We start from the raw sequence: 21,763 nt of genomic DNA on the forward strand, positions 1-21,763 counted from the left end.
TTAGCATCCTATTCCTCAGGTTTTGATATGATATTCACATCCGCTGGACGACTGATCTCTACAATAATGCATTTCTTTTGCTCCATGTTCCATACAACTGTATTTGGCCTGTTGTACTTACAGCGAGTCACTGCTTTTATTGGAATGCGCCATCATTATACCTTATTCTTAAAGATGAGAATACCTCCTGGTTCTGGTGTGCCTTTGGTATGGCAGTCAGAACAATCCTTCCTGTGTATTGTAGTGTATTGTAGACTGTCTTAGAGATAATATCATGTCTCACGGGAAGGTAATATTTTGAAGACATCTTTAGGCAGCTACTAATAAAATGAGTGATATCTTCCATACTGGCATGGTACGATCGACACTTTCTTAAGAGGTTTAGAGGCATCCTTATTTGCTTTGCTGACTGAGTAATAAGTATCTATCTCCTGTCCCTAGACAGCAAAGGCATAACTTTCTAGGTGAGATGTGATGTACTTATCAAAATTCGAGGAGAGGCTACTATTACTGTCAATGATGCAGGCATTCTCCAGTTTGAGAGGTAGGTACCGATGCATAAAATAAGTACTAGATTCGATTCGTTCGACAAAAAATTCTTCAACGTGGTGCCCCAGCATGGCCGCAGTCTAATGACTGAAAGAAGAAAGAGATAAAAACTGGATAAAGAAATCCACAGAAATAAAGCAAACGCTAATCGATAACAGGTATTCTAATTAACTGATAGACTAAGCCATAGATCAATACAACTACAATACTACACAACATATACATCAGACACTACATTCATTACAAATATACAGAGCACACATAATGTGTAGCTTATACATCAAATACTAACGACAGAATACAGGAAAGCATTATCGAGGACCTCATAAAACAGAACACAACAAGTTCTACACTAAGCCATAAACTAACCCTCATAATATACTACAAAAATGAAAGAACACTGAAAGTACAGACCTTTTTATCAATAACGCACCACAGGCATGTAAACCTGCAAACAAGCTGCTAATAAGCAATATGATTAATAAATTCGATTGCAAATATGTAAGTTGTAAGCTTCACTCTTCCGTTGACTCACCAGGCACTTACAAACGAGGAGCAATAATAATTCGCTCATCAACCAACCAACCAGCCATCCAACCACAATCGAAACAAAACTAGATGGGAAAACGTTTGTGAACAACACATCTACAGTCTACAAAATTGCCTACAAAAAATGAATTAATAATGGAAGCAGCTTTGCTGTGAAAAAGGACAATGCAAAAAGAAAAAATAATAATTAGGACACAAACAATACACAAACAATATAAAAGTAAGCATCTGACGACGTATAAATCTGAAGGTAAAAATTTTAATTCCTGTAGTAATGTTTACACCAATCAGCTTGGTTCTGCGTAATATAAAACTGTAACAATCTATGCCGATGTCACTTCATTCTGAAGATGTGACTAAGAACGTCTATAAGCGATGATGATGAAGTTTGAAATTTTACTGTTTCAAACAAAGGAACTTCATGTGGATATATGAATGCGTGTGCATATGTGTGCGTGTATGTGCGTGAGTGATGCGTATATATATATATATATATATATATATATATATATATATATATAATATATATATATATATATATATATATATATATATATATATATGTATGTATACTCTGATGAGATTTTGCCTAATATAATGATTTAATAATTGCTATTTTACTCTTTAGGCTTAATTGAAACAGCTATAAGAGAATATGTTGGATTTTTGCAGATAATAAATTTTTATTAAATACTATATCTCCATTTTATTAATTTTCTTTTATATATATATATACATACTCACGTGAGAGGCAGAACGAACGAAAGAGAGTAGCACTCAGCACATTAACACATTTGGTTTGAATAGATGAGATAGATTCAGTCTGTCACACTCCAACTCCATATAACTCCTCACTTCGTGTGGGAGAATGTATTATGGTTACCAGTTTAATCAGAAGTGACCTGAGGTAACACAGCAACAGCAAAAACATCAACAACGAATAGAAGACTATGCGTTGACCAATATGCTTTAAAAAAACAGCTAAGTTCCTTCAAAAATCATACTTTGTCTTCTTCAAAGAAAAAGAGAGGGAAAATCACACCAATGTAGTCCTGGATATACGAAAAGACGACACGGTTACGGCTGGAACGTCATTTGCTCAATCGGGACTGATCTAGAGCTAACAATACACAAACAAGCAAAAACAAAGACAATAATTAATTAACTGTAAGGCAGGTAAAATGCTTAGCAACATTTCGTGTGTCTTTACGTCCCAAGTTCAAATTCTGTCGCGGTCGATAAAATAAGCACTAGATGGACGTTGGAGATCGATGTCATCGACTTAACCAACTTGAATTTGAGAATATTAAAGACGAGCTATGCAAAGAACCAATGTCGAAGCCATTTGATCCTAGATTAATTACCGAGCTGACGACAGATGCATCAATGAATAGCGTTGCAGCAATGTGCCAAGAAAATTAACACCTGCTGAAACTAATTGGTCAAGTATAGAATGCGAAGCATTTGCCATCGTATGGGCCATTAACCGTCTCAAACAATTTCTGTTAGGTAAAACAAACTCATACTGTCTCAGTTGGTCGTTGGTCTAAGAAGCAGCAAGAAACAAAAGAAAGCTCTTCGAGCTAATTAAAATAAATGGGGACACTCAATTGATTCAATCGCTACCGGATCATGATTGATGTTGTTAGCCCTACATTCAACCAGATCAGGTAAACTATATTGACTTTGGCGACAAAACAAAAAGCAATATTGATTTTTAACATTCATTCAGACCAGACATTAAAGATGAGAATGTTTGGCTGATTACCTCTACCCTAGTAGTATGGTTAGTAATTTATTTTGTCGACCCCTGGAAGAATGAGAAAGAAAGTCAACCTCGAAGATATTCTTTTCTATTCTAGGCACAAGGCCTGAATTTTTTGGGGAGAGGTCCAGTCAATAAGATCGACCCCAGTACGCAACTGGTACTTAATTTATCGATTCCGAAAGGATGAAAGGCAAAGTCGACTTCGGTGGAATTTGAACTCAGAACACAAAGACAGACGAAATACCGCTAAGCATTTCGCCTGAAGTGCTAACGTTTCTGACAGTTCACTGCTTTAAACCTCAATGATATTGGATACTCCTATAAGTTCAAGGTACTTATTTTATCGACCCCGAAAGGGTGAAAGGCAAAGTCGACTGCGGTGGAATTTGAACTCAGATCATAAAGACAGAAGAAAGGCTGCTAAGCATTTTGGTCGACGCACTAATGATTCTGCTAGCTCGCCACTTCTAATAATATTGGTTCCAAATTTTGGCACAAGGTTTGCGATTTCGAGGGAGGGATAAATCGATTTCCTTGAACCCAGTTACTCAACTGGTACTTATTTTATCGACCCCGAAAGGATGAAAGACAAAACTGACTGAGGCGGAATTTGAACTCAGGATGTAAAGACGGACGAAATACTGCTAAGCATTCACTTCACTTCAGGAGATATTGGCACTAAGAACTAAAAGAACTTCATTAAACATTAAACACTGCAAGGCATATTTGATTCATTCTTCCACTATCCCTGTCACACATTGCTCACTGACCTTAAAGAACCACTAAGTGGTTGCTCTATCTGCTAAAAATATCAACCACATCTTCTTCAAATCACACCGGCAGGAATGACTTTGATAATAGGCTTGCTTGATCAAGATTGACTTATGTTCAAACAACACTAAAAGATAGCTTTGTACGCAGTTTGCTATATTTTTTTGTTTAAAGGCTCGTCAGCGAAGTGTAACTTCAAGCGAAACTCACCAATATACCGTATGATCCAAATCCGTTGCCGTCCGCATTATGGCTGATTATTTTAGAGATAACTAGAGAAAAAAAAATCTCCATCCCCACCACCACTACAATAACCAACACCACCACTGCCATCACCACCATCACCACCATCAACACCACCACCACCACCACCACCACCACCACCACCACCACCATCACTACCAACATCATCACCATTATCCCCACCATCATCACCACCACAGCACAACTACTACCACCACCTATGTAACGGCCACCCCACCACTACAATCACTACCTCCACTGCCACCACCACCACCACCACCACTTCTACCGCGGCCACCACTACAACCACTACCTCCACTGCTACCCCTACCATCACTACCGCCACTACCATCAACAACACACTGCCACCACCACTACAACCACCAATACCACCATCACCAACAACAACACCTCCATTAACACTACTATTACTATTAATGCAACCATCCACGCTACCACTACCACCGCTACCTCTACAATCGGCATCGTCATCACCACTACTAATATAAATATCAAGACTATCCCCACCTCTACCTCCATCTACACCACACTTACCATCGTCCTCACCACCACTCCCACCGTCACCTCCACCACCCTCACCACCACCACTCTCACCGCCACCACCCTCACCACTACCGCTACCACCTCCACCACCCTCCCCATCACCATTCTCACCATCCTCACCAACACCCTCAGCTGTCAAACAATCTTTATCAATCTATCAAGTGAAAATTGTTTTCCAAAGCAGCCACAGGTGGCCTTAATCTGTTTTAGAGCAGGTGTCAGTATAAAGTTAGGATTCGAACCTGTGTGTCATTTGATAGCCTACTTCGAATCACACACACACACACACACACAAAACACACCCAAACACACACACACACACACACATAGACATACACACTTAGATATTTATACACACCACACACTCACACACTCATAAATATGTGTGTATGTTTGTGTTTGTGTGTCTGTAATGGCTGTCACCAGTAGTTACATGATTTAACCGTTACATATACGCGTGCATACACACACACACGCACGCACACACGCACGCACGCACCCACACACACACATATATATAAACAAAATCGAACACACAAGGTGCTTCTAATTTATATATATATATATATATATATATATAGAGAGAGAGAGAGAGAGAGAGAGAGAGGAAAAAGAGGAGGGTGAGAGAGAGGAAAGAGAGGAGGGTGAGAGAGAGGAAAGAGAGGAGAGTGATATATATACATATATATATATATATATAGAATCATCATTACGAACATGTGAGAGTGTGTGTGTATGTGTTTGTCTATCTTTCTTCCTCTACACACGCACAGACAGACACATACATGCACACACACACATATGTACACACACATATGTACACACACACACACACGTGTGTGTGTATACATATGTGTGTGTGCATGTGTGTGTCTGTCTGTGTGTAGAGGGAGAAAGATAGACAAACACATACACACACACACATGCACGCACACACACATACGCACACATACACACACACACATACACACACACACACACTGCACAAAAACACGGCCTGTTGAAGTTGAGAGATGCTGAGAAGCGAACGGTGGAGGCGGATAAGGGGTTGGCGGTGGAGGCGGAGATGCTTTTGTAAACAAAAGAAAGCAAACAAACCGACAAAGAAATTAGGGTTGATGACGATAATGATGTTTCTACAGCCCTTCCCACCTCTATCGACCCATCCCTTTCACTTCTATTGCACTTCTTCATTTCCCAGGTACTTCGCTTGCTTTTGCTTTTAGTTTTAAACATAAACATTGCAGCTTCAATAATTAATCAGTGAATCATCATCATCATCATCATCATCATCATCGTCGTCGCCGCCGACGCCTCCATTGTTGTCATTATCACCATCATCATCATTGCCATCATCACCATCATCATCACCGATTTCATCGTCACCATCATTATTATCACCACCAACATTACCATCGTCGTCGCGAGATTAAGAAGTTCGCTTCGCGAATTCGTGGTTTCGGGTACGATCCTATTGCATAGTACCCTGGGCAAATGTCTTCTACCGTGATTTATAGTCGATCGAAGGTTTGTCAGTAAAATTTGGTAGAGGGGAAATAATGATTTTATTTTATTAACTCTGCCTTAGCGAAGGCGGAGATATTGTTTCAGTAGTGTTTGTTTGTTAATTTGTTTGTTTGTCCGTAGACAAGATATCTCAAGCGTTGCTGGATGGATTCGGATGAAACTTACAGGGATGTTTGGCCGTGTTACTGGCACGAACTGATTAGATTAATATGTTATTTAATTTCTGAACGGTTTGGCTGTCGTTTGTTTATGTAGTTTGATTTCTTTATCCAACATTTTCTACCAAGATAGAGACGCGAGTAAAATTGATAATAGAGAAATGAAAATAAAGCTTTTGAAACGGCAACGCCGTCGTAACTTACGTGGAAACCATGAGCGTGCTTTCAAGGGAGATAATCAGAGAAAGACTTGAAAGTCAACGTAAGATCGTAATACTTCATGTAAAGTAAAGTAAATATAACAAATAATCCAGAATCCAGAAATACCATTTTTGACCAACCATCCCGCTTTTCTCATTCAGACCACAACTATGTCCTCGATTTTTAAGACAATATGTTGCAGTTTGAGAGAGATGTTTTTTGTCTATACTTTCTAGAAGTTTGCTCGATTATGTAGAGATTCCCTCAAGGAAAGTTTTTAATTCTGTTTTATGTGAAGTCTTTTCTGCGACCATCTTAACCGACTGACTTGATCAGATAGAACCCAGTACTTATATATTTTTAAAGCCTGATAACACTTCCTATCGGTCAGTTTTTCGCCTAACTGTTAGAAGGACTTAAAACCAACACCAGTGAGAGACAAATACTAACACAAAAGTGCGCGCGCAACCACGCACGCACGCACACACACACACACACACACCACACACACACACACACACACACACTCACGCACACACTCACACACACACTCACACACACACACTGACACAGATATATACTTTTATGCTTTTACAGGCAGTGACGTGAAAACTGTAACTTCTAGAAAACGGCTTCCAAACAATTATTTCTAAGCAATTTTTGTTATAAACTTAGATAAACTTAGATGTGTTTCGACCAATGATTGGTCCAGGCCATGTCTAACTTAATTGTTAAGCAATTATTTCTAATCAATTATTTCTCATTGATTATTTCTAATCAATTATTTCTGACAAATTGATTCAAAGTTAACACTTGTAAGCAATCACTTCACTCTGAATATGGAATCTCTACGTGGACACTTTACCTGCTAGAAATGGTTACTCTTTTGCTCTTTTACTCTTTTACTTGTTTCAGTCATTTAACTGTGACCATGCTGGAGCACTGCCTTTAGTCGAGCAAATCAACCCAGGACTTATTCTTTGTAAGCCTAGTACTTAATTTATAGGTCTCTTTTGCCGAACCGCTAAGTTACGGCGACGTAAACACACCAGCATCGGTTGTCAAGTGAAGTTGGGGGGGAGGACAAACACAGACACACAAACATATACACATACATACATACATATATATATAGATGGGCTTCTTTCGGTTTCCGTCTACCAAATCCACTCACATGGCTTTGTTCGGCCCGAGGCTATAGTAGAAAACACTTGTCCAAGGTGCCACCCGGAACCATGTGGTTGTTAAGCAAGCTGCTTACCACACAGCTACTCCTGCGCCTGTAAAAGTATAACCAAGTTTATGGCATCTAAATTTTAACAACAAAATCTTATATGGCCCTCCAAGGGTCATATGGACCCCAGTTGAGAACTACTGCTTTAAATAGTGAGACCCAAAAACTTCACGTTCTCTTTCAAGCAAAAATTTCCAAGCAATTGCTTGCATGCAATGTCTTGTAAGCAATCACATTGCAAGCAGTTTCTTGCAAATGGTCGCTTGTAAGTCATCATAAAACTGGCAATCACTTGCAAGCGGTCAGTAACTGAATGCCTGTTTCAAATTGCCCACTGTTAAGTAAAAGAGTAAAAGAGAGTAAAGATCAATATACAAAATATTTCAATTTTTTTATGCAATTCCTAATAATTATTCCTTTATGAAAATATAGGAGTTTATTTAAACATCAAATGGCTACGGGGGTCCAGTTGAGTAAAATAAGAATGAAAAGGGTTCGTAAGTAAAAAATAATGGTCGAAAACCACTGATTTACAGTGATTTGTCAAACTTTTCCACACGCGTGTTTACATGTCGATTATTAGGAAGCTTTAGCACTGGGATACATACTCTGCAAGCCTGTCCGAGTGGGGACATTATAAGTCCTTTGGTTGGAATGATCATTTAAGAATGGTATCTCTAATCCTTTCAGTTATTATCAGACTGATGGAGTTAATGCAAAAGATGTTCAGGGCGAACTCTTAAAGGTGAAATAAAGTCCTTACGAAAACCGTCGCTAAGGATGGGTTTTGTTATGACTGTACGTATAAAAGGAAACAATTGAAAGAAATGTTTAATGCAGAGATTGTAAAATAATATAGAATAATAAGCGCCAAGGGGAAAGAAGGAGGTGCATTATGTGGGTTTGAAGGAATGCTTCATGATTTACTATTTACGATGAACAAAATCATTGTCTGTAGTGAAGTGGAAGTCTGGCCTTTGGGACACAACGTAGGGAATTTTGAGTTAAAATTCAAAATTGAATAACATGTGATCAGCAATCGAACGATTGCGATTCTGGTTATGGTCTTGTATATTCAACGTGGGAAATAATTAGATATAATGAAGAAGCATGTTATTACATACACGTGGTTCTCTCTCACCAAATCTTATGAAATTATCCCATGCCATCTCCCAAAAATCTGCTCAGTACTTCACTATTTTCGATTCAAATTTCAACCCTTCTAAAATAATCATAGCTATTTCAATATTTGCAATGTCAAAGGCGGTGCACTGGCAGAAATGTTAGCACGCCAGGCGAAATGCTTAGCGATATTTCATCTGCCGCTACGTTCTGAGTTCAAATTCTGCCGAGGTCGACTTTGCCTTTCATCCTTTCGGGGTCGATTAAATAAGTACCTGTTACGCACTGGGGTCGATATAATCGACTTAATCCGTTTGTCTGTCCTTGTTTGTCCTCTCTCTGTTTAGCCCCTTGTGGGTAGTAAAGAAATAGGTATTTCGTTTGCCACTTCGTTCTGAGTTGAAATTCGGCCGAGGTCGACTTTGCCTTTCATCCTTTCGGGGTCGATTAAATAAGTACGCACTGGGGTCGATATAATCGACTGCCCCCCCCCCCTCCTAAAAAATTTCGAGTAAGAAAAGAATATTTGCAATGTCAAAGGTGGCGAGCTGGCAGAAAGGTTAGCACGCCGGACAAAATGCTTAGTGGCATTTAGTCCATCTTTACGTTTTGAGTTCAAATTCCGCCGAAGTCGACCTTAGAGTCGATAAAATAACTTCCTGTTGATCACTGGGGGAAAGGGTCGAGGTAATTGGCTTAGCCTCTCCCAATATTGCTGGCCTTGGAACCAAAATTTGGAACCAATATTTGCTATATCTACTAAGTCAGCTAAAAGACCGTCTTTACCTGACCACCACATTTTTTTTAAACAGTGAAACTGTCGATCTGTAGATAAAGTTTCTGCATAGGAAACTTTATTCACTTTTCTTCTATGTCATTATACACGTATCAAGTTCGTTTCTTGTTCAATCTATTACAACTTATCATTTCTTGAACGAATATATACATGCAGTTAGCTGTTATTGCTTTTGTTAATTAAGCAATGTTAATTAAACCGATCTATGATCAAAGGCATTCCACTTGTGAGCGTCCATGTTTTTTTATGCTTATGACTTCATTGGCCATTGTTTTCTTCCTTTAAGACGGTAGCATGTGATTCGAGGGAAATCGTTGTTGTTGTTTAGTTTCATATCAATCTTGGTCAAGCAGATCTAGGATTGAAGTAATTCCAACTATTAACATCTATCTTCTTGGATCTTTCCCCTTTGAACGGCAGATCGAGAAATTAATTTTTTGTAACTAAACACTTTCAAACTTCGGACAATGGTAGAATGTGTCCTATAAAACATCTTTTACTCTTAACATTCTTGAGAAAAGTTTCTATTTACGATGTCACTTCGTGCTAAAGTTGTATTTCGGTAATTTCAACCAATCAATGACGTATATTCAGCTAACCCTAAAACCCTAAAGCTAAAACCAGTACAAACGCACGAACGAAGTCATAAATAACAGCGACAAATGAAATATATACCGCCGATAGTTGTTGTTGACAAACAACGGTAGTAATTTTATTCAGCTGAATACACGTCATTGATTGGTTGAAATTACCGAAATACGACAACTTTAACTCGAAATAACTTCGTAAATAGAAACTTTTCTCAAAAACGCTAACAGTAAAAGATCTTTTATATGACACATTCTACTAGTGTCCGAAGTTTGAAAGTGTTTAGTTACAATTTTTCTCTTTCTTTACGAGTAACGTATTTAGAACTACATCATCCAATGATTTTCTTTCTATTTCGTAAGATATCAGGGCGTGATATGAAGACTATTTGTCTGCCACGCACACACGCAAACACACACACACACACGCAAACACACACACACACACACGCACGCACACGCACACACACACACACACACACACACACTACCACATATCACATACACGCACATACGTACACAGTCACACATTATGTGTTATGATATATAGTTTATTTTATTTGCAAAAAGGACAAGAAATCGTCACTAAACCTTACCGGCTTTGCAACATATAACCATCATATGACATCATAAATACTGAAGCGAGACAACCAGCTACTCTGTTAGAAATAGAAGACCACGTGGATCGCCTAGCTATGCGACTGCTACATACATTTTCTATTAAGGACCACAAGCTAAATAGTCTTCGCAATCTCAAACGTAGGCTAATAAGCCCTTCCCACCAAAAGAGAAATCGATAACACCTCGCATTGATTTACGCATTAGACTGCAACAATTTTCGTTACTTCATCCAGTTCGGTCAATGCTTCATTCACCGCAAACATCTGGACAATGAGATACTTGCAACGAAACTCTGTGTAATGGCTATCTATATAAACAACCATGTACCTATGTGTACGCGCGCGTTTTCGTGTGCGTGTGTGCGCGTGCCTGCGCGCACTTGGATGGGTGTGCGCGTGTGCAGGCGAGCGTACACGTCTCTATATTGACATGTATATACTCATTATGTGTGTTTTTGTTTATGAAATGGGTGTGCATGTATATGCGTTAATTTATATATGTATGTACGTATATGTATAGGCGTGGGTGTGAGGTAAGAAGCTTGCTTCCCAACCCCATAGTTCCGGGTTCAGTCCCACTATAGCGTCAAGCCGACCAAAACCTTTTTGAGTAGATTTGGTAAATGGAAACTGAAATAAGCTCGTTGTATATGATGGAATAAGCACCAGATTTTTAAAAAATGGACTGGGATCGATTCGTTCAATTAAAAATTTATAATAGGAGGCAAGTTTTACGATATTGGGTGAATATTGCCTTCTCCCATTAAATATTGTTCTACGTGTAGTTCAGGCTCCGGTAGGCGAGGAAAGAAATCTTTAAGTACAAATGCACTTTACAACCGGTTTATTTACAAGTTTCACAGAATAGGTGAAGTGTGTTGCTCTCAGCATACCATCTCAAGTTGTGTGCGTTTCGTTGTATCCCCGTTAACGCGTTGTATCTCCATTGCCTCTGGAGACAGGACTTACTGTCCCTCTCTCTCTCATTCTTCATTCTTTCTAGAACCCAAGGCTACTACTGTCTTTCTGACCCGGCTTCCTTCAAGTGTGGACGACTTTCCCTGTCTCTCTCCCCGTCCTCAAAGCGTTCAAAATATTTTTTCATTTTGTTCTGGCTTAACAGCCCTCAATGTTCGTGTTACTGTTATTCTCCTTGTCCTGTCTTTTACTGTTTATATTTTGTACTGTCTTTACTGTCCTGTTTTTGTTACCATTTTTACCCCTCCGCAAAAAAATCTCAAATTTTATTTAATTTGCTTTTGCGGGAAGGACTGTTTCAAGGAAGTCGTGTCTCGCCTTTACCTCCGAAACGCGGAGTAGACGAAACAGAGGCGGCTGAAGAACGGGAATGTTCCTTGTGTTGTTTATATTGTACTCTATTTTTTCGTTGTTTAAAAAGAATGTCCATTTCCTTGGTTTTGTGTTTGTTTTCATTTCTCATTGTGTTCGACGTTTTTTTGGTGTGCTGTACCCATATATGCATGTATATATACATATAGATGTAGGTAAGTACATATATGTATGTATATATGCATATGTTTTATTTATTATTTTGTTATTATATATCTATATACACACACACACATGTGTGTGTGCGTGTGTGTATGTGTATAAAAACACAAATGGATTGCGGTTCAATACAGTTGTGTTATTTTTTGATGAACAGAAGTGTTACATCATGCAAAAAAAAGAAAACGGTTTCATCAAGTGAATACAGGTAATAATTAACAATTAGGATTTCTAAAAAAAAAACAGAGCATGGTGTCAAGTGACTCGACCAACTTGATTTCTATGGCTTAGTACTACGTCTGATTGCTTACATTATTTTTTAATATATATATATATATTGTCTCGAATTATATTATATATATATATATATATATATATATATATAAACATATATATATTTATATATATACATATATATAAACATATATATATTTATATATATATACACATATATATATATATAAACATATATATATTATATATATACATATATATATATATTATATATATATATATATATATATATATATAAACATATATATATTTATATATATATGTATGTATGTATGTATATGGCGCGTGCCGTAAGTAAATACTTAATGTACACAGGTACAAAAATCCTTATCAATGTATGACAACGTAAAAATCCTTTGACAAAAATATTTATTTACACACACGCACACACCGTTGTTTCTGTTTAAGTTTGTGTGTGTGTGAGCACGTGCGTGTGTGTGTGAGCACGTGCGTGTGTGTGTGCATTTATGTATGTATGTATGTATGTATGTATGTATGTATGTATGTATGTATGTATGTATGGATGGATGGATGGATGGATGGATGGATGGATGGATGGATGTGTATGAAAATAAATAAATGACAAGGGAACAGAAATTGCGTAATAAATTAGCATGTATTTAAATGCTTTTCAAAATAAACATGCAAGTTATTTCAGATGCACAAGCATTCGGCTCAGAACTCGCTATATCTTATGGCAGAAACAGCGGTTGATGATGTAATTTCTGTTCTCTTGTCATTTAATTTCATATTACGTTCTGTACACAAATACACACATACTTACATACATACATACACACACACATACATACATACATACATACATGCATGCATGCATCATGCATGCATGCATGCATACATACACACATACATACATACATACATACATGCATGCATGCATGCATACATACACACACACACATACATACATACATGCATGCATGCATGCATGCATGCATACATACACACACACACACACACCACACACCATACATACATACATACATACATACATACACATACATACACACATACATACATACATACACACATACATACATACATACATACATACATACGGGTAAAGACCCCCTTCGGTCACGAATGGCCATGGGATTACACTTAGAAAGTTCCCCTTCCCAGTTACAAGTCCGGCCAAAGTTGTTTATGGAAGACCAGCAGTCACCCGTGCATACCAAGCCTCCTCTCTCCACGCCACTGATGTCATCCAAGGCAAAGACCAATACAGCTTGGCACCAGTGACATCACAACTCATTTCTACATCTGAGTGAACTGGAGCAACGTGAAATAAAGTGTCTTGCTCAAGAACACAACACACACCCCAGTCCGGGAATCGACCTCACTACCTCATGATCGTGAGCCTGACACTCGAACCACTGAGCAATGCGCCTTCACACACATACATGCGTACGTACATGCGTATATACACACGTAGGTGGGTGTTAATTTTACGCTTATGTGCACATGGGTGCATATTTATCTAGGTATGCATCCATTTTTTGTATTATAAAAAGCTACACATCAATTTCCCAATGAGCGTCTGCATTCATTGTCAACGACTTGTAACTTTCAATTTTTTATTATATAACAGTCATATCTACTCTACAATTTTGTATTAAGTTCTGTAATAGATAATATTTAACCATTGTGTAGGAAACAACCATATATGTTAAACGCCCACACCAATTACGATATGAATCTATCTGTATGTTTATTTAGCTCTCTCTATCTTTATCCCCTTTGTGTGTGTGTGTGTGTGTGTGTGTGTGTGTGTGTGTGTGTGTGTGTGTGTGTGTGTGTCTGTTATTATCTGTGTATCTCTGTTACTAACACACATAAACACATACATAAGCAGCGCGCATGCTCTCACACACACTCACACATATACTGAATGATATGTGGCGGGTTGTTTAATAGTGGGTTACAGTTTTCTGTCAGTGTGAGCTATAGTCGTTAATCTTCACTAATCACTGTGTAAACATATAACTAAATAATTAAGTACGCATCTGGCTTTACTTCTTGTCCACTGACCAACGGACGTTGGGGTGAGTCTAAAAGATAGTGAGAGAAGTGAGAGAGAAAGAATGAGAATGAAGTAAGGGTTGACAGAGAGATAGTGATAGAGACAGTGTACACAAACAGCTAGATAGACAGAGGGAGAGAGAGAGAGAAGAGAGAGAGAGAGAGAGAGAGAGAAATGCAGAAAAGAAATGTTTGACAGAGGAGAGATTAAACGTGAAAGGGGAAAAGGCGAGGGAAGAAAGAGAGAGAGAGAGAGAGAGAGAGAGAGAGAGAGAGAGAGAGAGAGGCTGACGGATTGAGAAGAGGAAAATGAGAGAGAAAGAGACAGACTGAGAAGAGAAAATGACAGAGAGAGAAAATGAGTAAGGGAGATTGATGGATGTTTTGCTTTTCCTGTCTGATCCTGTGAATTAATTACAGACGTAGGTAATTTTCAGTTAATTGGTTTCCAAAGTTGTGAAGTGTACACAAACAGCTTTTAACCTCTTGCTGCTAAGCTGGGCCAAGTGTAGTTATTCAATGTTAGGTTGGTCAGCGTAAGATCTGGTTTCCAGGCAAAAGCAAGCGGAGAGAGGAATTTCTGATACGTTATCTGATACTGTGAGAGAAACGTTGAGCAAATCAACTTCCCAGGAACTTCTAAGTGGAAACCAGCAGTTTGGTTTATGAGACAAAGGTAAATAATCGCTAATTTCATTATTCTTGTGAAGGTGATTCAGAGGAAAGCCGAGCAAGAAGTAGAGGTTCTTGGCGAATTATAACGAAGAATCTGATTTCGATTCTTGGCAGAAGCAGTAAATAAATAGTAGATTTGTGTAATCGATAAAGCGTTGAGAAAATTGTGCTGTGGCATCTAGTTACGACTATTTATGTTTTAAGTTCAAACTCCGGGATTAATAAAAATAAAGTACATGACCTATAAAGTATGGCGGTCGGTGCAATAGTCCTATAATGCTTTCCCAATTCAGATTACTGAGAAAAGCATGAAGTTCACAACCCTGTTATCGTTGCTATTGATGTCACGAGTGGTGGTAGTGTTATTGTTGTTGCTTTTGTTGGTGTTGTTGTTGCTATCGCTTTTGTTATTAGTGATGTTTTGCTGTTTTTGCTGTTATGGTAATCGTTGTTATTGCTGTTGCTAATGCTGCTGTTGTTGTTTGTTGTTATTGTTGTTGTTGTTATTGTTGTTGTTGTTGTTGCTGCTGCTGCTGCTGCGGCTGCTGGTGATGTTGCTGATGCTACTGCTATTAATGTTCTTGCTGTTGCTACTGTTGTTCTTGTTACAGTTATTGTTGATACTACTCTAATTATTTAGTTGCAGGTCAACCTTAATTGGTCAAACCTATGGTCATAGACAGTCTAACCATGACCACAACCATTCGCTTCTTTCAAGGTCATCGAGGACAACACTATCCAGTGTGCCTTGCCTTATTTAAGAGATGGGCTGTGACTTCAGACATATATTGTTGCTATTTCTAACAGGTAGAGCAACTGCGTGTGTAAAGGCTCGCAAATCGGCTCATTATTTGAGGAATAGTAAGAGTAGAGAGAGAACGAGAGAGAGAGGAGAGAGAGAGAGAGAGAGGCAAAGGAAGAAGCTAGAAAGAAAGAAAAGTGAAGAATGAAAGATTAGGGAAATAAATGACTAAATATTTAATCAATTTATTCGGTACTTATTCTGTTCACTTCCTTTATGCCATCTCTAGTAACATGTCACAGAACGAGCCTCTAGTCACATGTCACACAACCAGCCTCTAGTTACATGTCAAACAACGATCCCCTGGTTACATGTCACACAACGAAGCTCTAGTTATATGTCGCACAAAATCTAGTTATACGTCAGATAATACAAGAGACTCTAGTTATACATCACACAAAAAGACCCTCTAGCCACTCGTATCAACGAAGCTATAGCTACATCCTCTAGAACGCCTCTTCTGGTTATTTATCACGGAATGCTTCTAGCTGTTTTTCACATTACAAACCACTTACATGTTACATAAAACCCCATCTAGTAACACACATCTCTTTGCATGTCACAGAATAAGCCTCTAGTTTGATGTCACATAATGAACTTTTAGGCATATGTCCCATTACAAGCTTCTAGTTACATGTCACACATATAACACCTTATTCTAGGTTTCTTATCACACAAGAGACTCTAGTTATATGTCACGCAAAACCTCAACTATGATCAAAGTTGTGATCAAAGTTCTTCCAGTTGTGACCATTCCATATTTTAGGAGTATTTAGGATATATTTATCGAATATATCCTTTTCTTATTTAAGATGAAGAAGTGTTATTTGAGCGAGAGTTGGTTGTTATTTCTAACAAGTGGATTTACCCTCCCCCCTTACACACACACACACAGAAGCTTTCCCATTAAAAGAGGTGAAATGCAGTTGATATGATGGGAGGGTTCGGCCGGATCATCGGTCCGAGACTTAAAGAATCACCAAGAAACCTTGTGACTATCTGCTGGGCTCAGCCCTAAAAAGAACAATACCTCACGATTTCTTGTATTCCGAGGGGTTGTCATCTCAGCTGTTGCGTTTCACATTATTAAATTTTTCAACGGGTTACTACATACTTCCCATCTACCAAATTTTGCTCTTAAGGCATTGATTAACGCGAAGGTATAGTTGAGGACCCATGCACAAAGTGCCGCGCACAGTGGGATCAAACCATTAACTACGAAGCTAACGAAGTTGCGAAGCGAACTTCTTAGTACACAGACATGCCAGCATCCATAACAGGGCTCCATGCCGGAGATAGAAACCGTGTTGCATCAAGCATGCCACATTGCTCTTTCATCTTCTGAATTCAATAGAAAGCTATTGATGCTTTGGTGAAAGCACGTGATCGTAAGGTCGTGAGTTCGATTCCCAGCAGCGCGTTGTGTCCTTGAGCAAGACTCTTTATTTCACGTTGCTCCAATCCACTCAACTGGCAAAAATGAGATGTAATTCAAAGGGTCGACCATGTCACACTATGTGTTACCTTGAATCTACCTGAGAACTACATTAAGGGTACACGTGTCTGTGGAGTGCTCGGCTACTTGCGCGTTAATCTCACGATCGGATCAACTGGATCGCTCGTCGTTGTAACCGACGGAGTGCCAGTATTGACGTCTTGATTTTTAGTGTCTCGTAAAAGCTCTGTCAATAAAAAGGAAAAGATTTATTGCCCACCCGATTAACACTGTTTTATATATTGAGCTAAACACTGGATGTTAGCAAGGAAATGAGAAATGAGAGAGAGAGAGAGAGAGAGAGAGATGAAGGAAGGAGGAAAGGGCTTAGAAAAGGAACAAAGGACAGTGACAGAGAGACAGAAGAGGTGAGAAATGGAAGTGAAAAAGAAATTGAGAGCTAGAGAAAAAATAAAGGAGAGAATTTGCAAGACTGCACGGAAACAGAACCGTGTAGAGAGGAGGAGAGAAAATGTAAAGAGAAGAGTATATAGGGACAGAGAAAGGGGAAAAAGAATAAGAGACTGCGAGATAGAGAGGAGAGACAGAGAGAGAATGAGAGACGCAGTGAGAGTGGGTAAATATGTGGAGGGAATGGAGAGAGAGTGGTAGAGAGAGAACACAAGGAAAATAATGTTGTGGAGTGGGAATGGTAAGGCGAAAAGGTAAGAGACGAAGAAAGAGAGGTAAAGAATAGTAAAGAAGCAGAAGCAGTGGGAGAGAGGATAAGGAAGAGAGCAAGAAATTGAGAGAGTAAGGGGAGTGATGTGGTGCTGCGGAAGATGTTGGCATAGAAAAGGTAAGAAAGAAAGACAGGGGAAGAGAAGCGGTAAAGATGGAGGTCAGAGAAGGGGGTGAGATGAACAGAGAGATGGAGAGAGAAAGACTGATGAAGAAGAAGAAGAAGAAGAAGAAGAAGAAGAAGAAGAAGAAGAAGAAGAAGAAAAGAAGAAGAAGAAGCAGAGAGAGTGAGAGAGAGAAACCGAAAGAAAAAGAATGGGGAGAATGAGAGATCTCGGTGAGTAATGTCATGCGTACGTGACTTGTGCAAAGTAAGTAATTATAAGCATTATCACTGAGAGAGTGAGTGTGTTTGTTTGTTTGTTTGTTTGAGTGTGTGTGTGTGTGTGTGTGTGTGTGTGTGCGTGTGTGTGTGCGTGTGTGTGTGTGTGTGCTATACGGATAAATCGTAGTCATAAAGTTCGAGAAAGGCTAAAAGATAGATAGATAGATAGGTATGTAGATAGACAGATAGATAGTTAGTTAGATAGATAGATAGATAACTTTTTATTGTAGCCACACAGGGCTAAACACAGAATAAAAATGGATGAAATACAATGTAGAATTTTTTCTTTTCGAGGTGGGATGGGTGGGGCACAAAAAAAACAAAAAAAAAACACGTTTGATCAATAGGGATCTGTGGGTTGTGTGGTGTATAAAAAAGCAATATATATATATATATATATATATAAGGTTCACAGTTTAGGTGTAGCCTTGGAAAGAAAAACCTACAAAAAAGACCAAGGTCACCTCAGACAGTTCGAAAATGAACACTTGAGTAAGTCGCCTTACTTCTTGTCTCTTTTGGTTACAGATTTATGCTTAAAATGGTGTCGTCTTTCATACTGACCATTTTTGCCACTTTTACCCACTTTTTATTAAAACATTCGTTCGACAAAGCCTTCCTCTCTATTCTCATCCTCCTTTTCAAGTGGTGCTTGAAAAAGTTGACGAGAGACTGACCAGAGAGGAAGGTGTTTGTTTGCAGTCCTTTCAAACGCGTCCACCACACACATTCTTTCGCCATAGCCATCAGCGTAACGAAAACCGTTTTCCCTTCCCGTTTAAAGGAAGGTGGTGGAACAGTATTCACGATAGACTCGGCCGATAGGCGGGCCCGACCCACACGTGACAACAGCTGTTCGACGAAGGTCCACAGCTCTGAAATATCTGGACACTGCACGTGTCCGTGCAGAACGGTTTCGTCGCTCTGACCGCATCTCGGGCAGGTCGGTCCGGTGATGGTTTTCGAACCGTGCCTGTAGCTCTTCTCTCGAACAGGTAGTGCGTCTCGATAGCACTGTCAAGCCAGGGATTTCTGGAAGTCATCTATAGGCCCCGGCCCGAACGTCGTCCTGAACAGGCGGGTTAGGAATTTCTCGTCGACGCCCAGGTTTGCCCCGAGTTTGTCGTCGGACCTCCCCTCCACTAGTCCTCTATAGAACGCTTTAGTCGTTTGTAAATTGCACAAGTTTGACCCCGGTCGGCAGAGCTGCTGTAGAGCTTGGCGACACTCTCGGTGCCAATTGCCCAGTTTCGGTCTCTTCTTGATCCACGTTTGCAGTTCGGTCAGTGAGACGAGCTGCGGGAAGGCGCGCCTCACAAACGGCGCCCACACCTGTTCACCGTCGTCGATGAAGTTCCAGAGATGCCGCAGTCTCAGAGCATGCCTGCGCATCATCAACCACGGCATGCCCAGTCCTCCATTCAACGGATGTTGACAGCAAATGGACTTCCTCACCATCGGAACGCCACCCTTCCACAGGAAGCGGAAGAGTATGCGCTCCAGTTTGGTGATGGTGGCGTCGGGACAAGGCACGGCGGCCAGGCGGCAATCGATGACGGATGCGATGTATGCGTTCGCCACCTCCGCTCGACCTTTTAGAGAGAGCTTTCTCTCGGCCCATGTTTGGCTGAGAGCGACCACTCTACTCGTGATCCCGTCCCAGTTCTTATCCATTTGGAGGTCCGGACTGAACCAGACCCCGAGCAATTTAACCGGTCCGTCCGTCCAGCGTCCCACTACTGAGCCGCAGTCGGACGGCATGGGCTTGCTTCTTCAGGTGCCGAGTAGCAAACCCACTGACTTTTCCGGGTTAATCTTCGCTCCCGTCACCGTTTCGTATTTTCTTAGTGTCTCGCCAATCATCTTGATGTGTTTGTCGCTCGACACTATGACGGTGACATCGTCCGCATATGCCGACACGCTCGTCCCGCAACCCAGTTCCCGTGGGATGCCCCTCAGTGTCGCCAGCTTCTGCAGTAGCGGCTCGAGAGTCAATACATACAGAAGCGCCGACAGGGGACACCCCTGACGGACCGAACGCGTGATGTCAAACGGTTTCGACAGGTGACCGTTCACCCATATCACCGATCGGATGCCGCTATACAAGGCAGCGATCCAACCGCGGAAGACGGGACCGAAGTCAGCCGCCAAGTACCGATGGTCGACCCTATCGAAGGCTTTAGACTGATCCAAATTGTTCAGCGCCCCACCCATGCCAGGATCCTTAACTACCCTGTCCACAATGTAGCGCATCAGATGGAGGTTGTCATGTATGGTTCTGCTCGGCACGGCGCATGTTTGAGCCCTGTCGACCAGTTTACCAATGACAAGCGCCAACCTCTCGGCTATTACTTTGGCCAAAATTTTCAAATCTGCGTTGAGCAGAGTGATGGGCCTGAAATTATCTATAAAATTCCCCTTGTTTGGGTCTTTCTTCAGCAACGTCACTGCACCTCGGCTCACGAAACCGGGAATTCTCCCGTTTTGTTGCCAGTTGCAGTAGACTGATGCCAAGAGGTCGCCAAACAAGTCTGTCATTTGACAATACAGCTCGTAGGGTAAACCATCCAATCCAGGCGACTTATCCCTCGCGCAGCCCGCCATCGCATCCCGCACGTCAGCGGCTGTGATGGGACTTTCACAACACTTCGCTTCTCTTGCCGAGAGCCGCGGCAGGTCGGTCAGGTAGGCACTGAAATCCATCCCGCGTTCCGACCCACCACTCGCACCAAACAGTCGAGCAAAGTGCTGTTGAAAGGCCTCACACATCCTTTCGGGTTCAAGTAAACTGCATCCCTGTTGATCTATTAGAGACCGAATGGTGGCTCTGTTGTCACGCTGCGCCTCCGCTACCCGGGCCTCTCGCGCAGCTTCGATCCCTTCGTTCCTTAAGGCACGCATTTTAGCTCTGACGACGCAACCTTCGTGCTTGGCGTTGAGGTGTTGGTTGAGGGCCATCCTCGCAGCCAGCACGTTGGTTGCGCCGCCAGTGGTAAGTGCCTCTTCTAGTTTCTTAACCAGGTTTCCCTCTACTCTATTTCGATCTATCGCTAATTCTTTGCTAAACCTAATTGATTCCGATTTTATTGCCATTTTCAGGGCGTACCACCAGCGGTTGTTAACGACGGCTCCCGTCAGCGCCCTCTTAATTAACTCGCTAATCCGGTTCCTGTAAACCTGTCGCGCTAAG

The 21,763-nt window shown here is 40.5% G+C and overlaps 1 protein-coding gene across 2 annotated transcripts in view; it reads left to right on the top strand.

Moving 5' to 3' along the window:
• Window positions 1-21,763, top strand: part of LOC115213340 (coiled-coil domain-containing protein 154-like) — a 182,276-nt gene that overhangs the window by 14,797 nt on the left and 145,716 nt on the right. The window contains exon 1 of one of the 2 annotated variants that reach the window (XM_036504290.1): window positions 15,002-15,211. The exons of the other annotated variant lie outside the window; for it this stretch is intronic. Within the exon in view, the coding sequence (XP_036360183.1) occupies window positions 15,201-15,211 (11 nt within the window). The 5' untranslated portion in view covers window positions 15,002-15,200. Of the gene's footprint in view, window positions 1-15,001; window positions 15,212-21,763 lie in introns of those variants that run through there. 2 annotated transcript variants of the gene reach the window in all.

This window comes from Octopus sinensis, linkage group LG6, assembly GCF_006345805.1.
Source record: "Octopus sinensis linkage group LG6, ASM634580v1, whole genome shotgun sequence".
Classification (NCBI taxonomy): domain Eukaryota; kingdom Metazoa; phylum Mollusca; class Cephalopoda; order Octopoda; family Octopodidae; genus Octopus; species Octopus sinensis.